Source organism: Nannospalax galili, unplaced genomic scaffold (assembly GCF_000622305.1).
Source record: "Nannospalax galili isolate Female #2095 unplaced genomic scaffold, S.galili_v1.0 scaffold120, whole genome shotgun sequence".
Taxonomy (NCBI): domain Eukaryota; kingdom Metazoa; phylum Chordata; class Mammalia; order Rodentia; family Spalacidae; genus Nannospalax; species Nannospalax galili.
Genome location: NW_008350324.1, coordinates 4,863,411 through 4,869,410, shown reverse-complemented (window position 1 = coordinate 4,869,410; position 6,000 = coordinate 4,863,411). Strand labels below are relative to the sequence as shown.

Below are 6,000 nucleotides of genomic sequence, written 5' to 3'. Positions count from 1 at the left end.
TGAATCTCTGTCTACATTGAGAGTTCCAGGACAGCTGGGGCTACAGGGAGACCCTGTCTCAAAAAGTCCAAAAAAGAAAAAAAAAAAAAAAAAAAACCCTGAGCTGCTGCTCTGAATATACATGGATCGTGCTTTGTTCTTTCTCCCTGCCATTTTTTTTTTTTTTTTTGAGACAAGGTCTTGCTACATAGCTCTAGATGACCTGGCATTCATTGTGGACCAGGTTGGCCTTGAACTTGCAGTAATCCTCCTGCCTCTGCCTCCAGGGTACTGGGATTGCAGTTGTGCATCCCCATACCCAGCTTTCATTCTACCTGTTCTCAAAGCCAGCAGTTATTACAGACTCCATATTCCCAATTCAGGGGAGGTGGCGTGTGTAGTCAGTGTCAGATGGATGTGGATATAGAAAAAGCAGCTGTTTTTCAACCCTGACTGTCTCTCTGTGAGTGAGCTGTTCATGCTTGGGTTAGATAAATCATGGGGTCTTCCTCCATGGCACAGAAGTGACCAGACAGTCTGGCTTGTAAGCAGTCCACCCATCCCAGGGTCTCCCTTTGCCTTCCCCTTCGAGTGACTGATGGAATGCTAGGATTTGAGACTCTGGTTGTCAGTCAGGATGGCAGTCTCAAGTTGGTTGCTTCCTCTTACTCTGCCACTTTTATTTTTAGAACTAAATAAACAGGTATTGACTCTCCTTAGGTACGGGTCAAGATCAAACCATTCTGCCATACCTCCTTTTCTTCCCACCTCTACCTGGTTCTCTGAGCTCTGCTTGTCTGAATCCCTTTCCTTTTCTTTGCCACATATAGATAGATGGTAGGTAGATTTCCTTTCATGTTAGAGGTCATGAATAGGGTTTGAACAGTTTCTTACTACTACTTTAGGCATTTACAGAGTTTGGATATTAACAGGCTTTCTTCTGGTCCTTCCAGAGCAAATGTGTCAAGTACTGGCCTGATGAGTATGCACTCAAAGAATATGGAGTTATGCGTGTTAGGAACGTCAAAGAAAGTGCTGCTCATGACTACACCTTAAGAGAACTGAAACTCTCCAAGGTCGGACAAGTAAGTATATTGTCGTATTTTAGAGACTTTGTAGCTGTTCATGGTATGCAGTCATCAGGCCCTGTGGTCCTGATTGCAGGTGTCCATTCCTTGATTTATTCAGTAGCCATTCATTGGGTGCCTTCTAGGTGCTGGGCCTAAGACAGGCACTGTCCCTGTGCTCACAGAGCCTGGGAAGACAGATCGAAAAGTAAGAACTAAGCTTTCTGATTATGCTCATCTGTAAGTACTGCTAGGTGATGTGTATAAGGAGATTGGCTCCATGAGATGGTGGATTGAGAGCGCCTCTCAGAAGGGTGACACGAGCTGAGATGTCATCTGGAGGAGTCATGTATCCAGACCAGGAGAGCACCAAGTGCAAAGGCCTCCAGTCCACACTGCAGCTTGTTTTCATTGCATATGGCTTGTGATTGGTCCCAGATAGACTGACTGCACAACAAAGCAGGGTTTGATTTAGAATCGTTTTCATTTTGTGCTTAGAAGGGCTTACTTATTCTATGTCTTTTGGGGACACCAAGATGAAAGAAACCACTTTTGTCACCATGGAATTTCTACAAATGGCTGAGCTTCAGAATTGACACAGGTCACAGCACACACCTGAAGTACCCCAGAGCTTGGCTTCCTTCTTGCTGGAATGTCAGGGAGACCATCCTAGATGAGGTTGGGCCTGTAAGATGGGGCTTCTAGGGGACACGATGATGACAGGGCCTTCTAGGCAGACCTGTTGTTTGAGCCACATCCTGCAGAGCCAACTTCAGGAAAATGAGATATAGAGATAGCAGAGGTGAGGGGTGAGGAAAATGAGATATAGGAACAACAAAGGTGAGAGAGTGAGGACAGTGGGATTCAGGGGGTAGGGGCAGGGGCGGTAAGGAAATACACTTGGGTCGAGAGAGGTTGGGACCTAATTTTTTTTTATTACATTTATTTATTCATGGGTGTGTATTTGTGCATGTGTGTGTGTGCAGAGATCTGAGAACAGCTTATGGGAATTGGTTCTCTCCTTCCACTATGTGGGTCCCAGACTTCATGGCAAGCACCTTTATCCACTGAGCAGTTGTGCTGGCCCAAGAGTCTTAATTATTGAGTTCAGAGCTTTGAGCTTTATTCACCAGTTCACGTGGAATCTGTGGCAGTTCTTGTGCCCAGTGAGCAGATGCAAAGCTGTGTATAGGAAAGTCTGCAGCCCTTCAGGTAGCAGGTAGGGGATGTGATGAGTGGCTGTGAGGCCTGCCGGGAAGCCTCCTCTCCATGTCTTCATTCAGCAAGGGGCCTTTTCTCTTGTATTTATTCTTTGGTTGGGAGTGGATGTTGTAATCTCAGAGAAGAGTAGAAGAGAAAAGTGGATGTGTGAGGTGCCTGGGGAGGTGTTTACAGGGTATCAGGACAATTTGGCTGATGAAGGGAAAAGAGGGACCATGACGACCTAGAACTTTGAGTCCAAGTGGACCATTGTGCTATGGCGGATGTCAGAAACACCAAAAGGGAGAGCTGTCATGTAAATAGCAATCTATGTGCTTTTGGATGCATTGAGCTGAGTCTCAGCAGAAGTATCCATCAGGCATTTGGACAGTTACTCAGCCATTTATTCAGACATTTGTTGAATGACTTCAGTTCCTAGCACCATGATGCTTGCTGGAGACAGGGCTCCCCACACTTCCAAGTTTACACTCAACTGTCCAGAAAACTGTGCACCTAGGAATTGCATATCTACTCTGATGTCAGCAATTAGGACTGAGTCAAAGGGAAAAGTGTGCCAGAGGGCTGGGTCAGGAAAGGAAGTGGGGCTACTGTAGTAGTACAGGCAGCCATAACTGGAGCCAAGCACTGAAAAGCTCATCCTCTTCCCTGAAGGACTTGAGAGAGAATATCATCATTGCAGGTAGAAGATACAGAGCTTAGGACTGATTGGAGACTCCTGCCTTAGATGGTGAAGATGGTGGGGCAGTGGCTGGGGCACCAGACAGTAGAGGGCAGGTAGAGATCATTATAGAGGAAGGTTGGGTGGCAGTGAACACAAGATGACCTGCAGTTTCTAGCTTAGGAGCTGCCCTGGCTGGTAATGGGTTGTAGGAGGAAGCAGAAGGAGGAGCAGCAGGAACCATTTGGCCATGGGAAGCTGGACGTGCCTTTGAGCCATGGGAGTGCAGCTGTCAGGGAAGCTGGGCAGAGGGTGCTAAGGGGGAGTGGATTCCAGTGCATTATGGGTGGACTGGTTCCAGGTGACAGCAGGGTGTTTGTCCTTTAGTGGTGGGAGGGCAGGAGGAGCAGAGCCTAGAATCTGATGGTGAACAGAGAGGGATCCATTTTATGTGCTGTCTGAGGTAGGGGTGTTGGTGCAGGTACGTGTGATGTGCATGCCATGGCCTATAGAGGTCAGAGGACAGTTTGTGGGAGTCAGTACTCTCCTTCCACCATCTGGGGTCTGAGGATCAAACTCAGGTTTCAGACTTGGTGGCAAGTACCTTTACCCACTGAGCCTTCTTTCTAGCGCTACCTTGTCAGACATTTTCATGATGAACTACTGAGCTGCTTCTTGTCTGGTAGTCTGATATTTCCAAGCAGCTGGCAGAGTTGGTGTTAGTGAGAAACCATTTATCTTGTTCCCTAACACCTTCTCTCCTTTCCTTTTAAAAGAGTCCCTGAACCTCTTGGCTTGTTTTAGGTATCTGCTTCATCTAGTTTACCAGTTGATTTTGAGGAGCAGGTAGTGGAGATGTTGGCGTGGCGTGTGTTCTTACCCTGGTGTGGAGGCTGACATGGGACCCTCTGGCCTCCTGCCTCACTCATGGCAGATCACCTGCTTGCTGTGTGGCACTGCATATTTTTTCTCACGTGCCAAAGCCTCCTAGCTAGGAAGGAGACACGAGTGCCAGAATTGCAGAGACCCATTGACTGAGAGTGGGGCATGCTCGCATTTTCTCTCTCTTCTCTCTCTTTTTTTCCCCCCTTCTTTTTTTTTTTTTTGAGACAGGGTCTCCCTGTAGCCCCAGCTGGCCTGGAACTCACAAGAGATCCGCCTGCCTCTGTCTCCTGAGTACTGGGATTAAAGGCGGGGGCCATCATGCCCAGCTCCATTTTTTTTTTTTTTTTTTCTTTTGAGATGGGTTCTCACTATGTAGCCCTGGTTGGCCTGGAACTCACCATGTCTCAAACGCATAGAGATCTGCCTGTCTCTGCCTCTGAGTGCTGGGACTTAAAGGTGTGTGCCACCATACCTGGCATTCATGTTCTTGCTGGGCTTTCTGTTACCCATGAAGGCTGCCCAAGTTTTAGGTCATTTAGTAACATTAAGGCTATTTTTCCTGTTATCAGCAAATTAAATGTGTGTAATTCAAGGAGTGATTTAATTGTAACAAGATTCCTTGGCTATATGAAAGTTCACTGGTGTTTGCTGGGCATGGTGGCAGAGGCAAGTGGATCTCTGTGAGTTCAAGGCCAGCCTGATCTACAGAGTGAGTTCAGGCCAGCTGGGGCTACAGGTAGACCCTGTCTAAAAAAGACCAAAAGAAAGAAAGAAAAAAAAGAAAGTTCACTGGTATTACCGTTGTGGGCTCCTTTCCTTTCTCCTTCCATTCTTCTTCCTTTTTTTTTCCCTCCTCTTTCCTGATGTCCATTCCTTTTAAAAGTATCACTGAGTTTCTTGGCTTGCCTCTGGATATTTAGGAAGTCATTGCACAGTGGCCTGATCTGATGTGGCTGGACACATGCTGCATTTGTTCTGTCATGAGTGCCACTGTTGATCCTTGTTCATTGTCACTCAGAATAACCACAGTGACCTCAGTTGCTTACTGTTTGCTGGGAGAGACTGTGTGTTCAGCTCTATTAATCCTCCCCATTTTAGTACTGTGTGAGAGAGATTATTGTTTCCAGTTTGCAAATAGATTTGAGGCGGGAAAGGGCCACAAAGAGAGCACATCTGGGATATGAGCCCAAGTCTCACCATCCACTTCACAAAGCCCATCTTCTGACCTAGTTGGCAGTAAACACAAGTTTCTGCTCTAACAGTACTGTAATAGGTGCAGGTACCTGTATGAAACAGGAAGGCCTGAGTACCCAAGATGACAAAGAGGAACAAGGGCTGACAGAGGAGGCCCAAGGTTGCCAGGCTGCTAGGTAGGATGACAGACCACGGTGCTTAGAGACCTCAGTGGCTTCGATTGAGTGCCACCTGGCTGAGGTATTGGAAACATGGCTTGATTTGATCGTTCAGGCATTATTTCAGGCTGTAGTCACCTGAAGAGCAGATTGTTATGCTGGATGTTTTAGATGTGATAGGCAGAAGCTGCCTCCGGGATGGCTATGAAACTCTCTAGGGAGCTAGAGAATGGCGAGAGGAGACTGGGCCATCAGCTCTTGCAGACACTAAGAAAGCTCAGAGCCCATTCCTCAACCCTTGATTTATTTAATTCTGTTCTGGCTTTTCTTGGCTCTACTCCAGGGGAATACGGAGAGAACCGTCTGGCAATACCACTTTCGGACCTGGCCGGACCATGGTGTGCCCAGTGACCCCGGAGGCGTACTGGATTTCCTGGAGGAGGTCCACCACAAGCAGGAGAGCATCATGGACGCAGGCCCTGTTGTGGTTCACTGCAGGTGATGCCTGGCTGCCCAGCTATGAATGCCAACACTGATTTCCAACCCCCTCTGAACTGCAGGAGACCTTTAACATCTCTTGAGAGTCAACTGCATAAAGGGACACTTGACCTCCCGAAATGTGCTTGGCATGGGCCCTGCATGATCGGCCAGGCCTTGGTGGTGGTGGGTGGACCTAGCCCTTATTCTTAAAAGTCCCTTTGTCTTCTTAGTTTTGCTTTTTTGTTTTAAGTATTTTTTAAAAATTATTTTTATTTTATGTGTATGAGTGTTATGCCTGCATGTAAGTAAGTGCAATGCCCACGGAGAACAAAAGAGGCTGTCGGATCCCCTGGAACTG

General features: G+C 47.2%; 1 protein-coding gene across 3 annotated transcripts in view; it reads left to right on the top strand.

Moving 5' to 3' along the window:
• Window positions 1–6,000, top strand: part of Ptpn11 (protein tyrosine phosphatase non-receptor type 11) — a 91,142-nt gene that overhangs the window by 61,741 nt on the left and 23,401 nt on the right. For 2 of the 3 annotated variants that reach the window (XM_029570563.1, XM_017801764.2), the window contains exons 10-11: window positions 933–1,064; window positions 5,494–5,660. In XM_029570563.1, the coding sequence (XP_029426423.1) occupies window positions 933–1,064; window positions 5,494–5,660 (299 nt within the window). The remainder of the gene's footprint in view (window positions 1–932; window positions 1,065–5,493; window positions 5,661–6,000) is intronic. The other variant, XM_008847504.3, reaches the window with a different exon arrangement.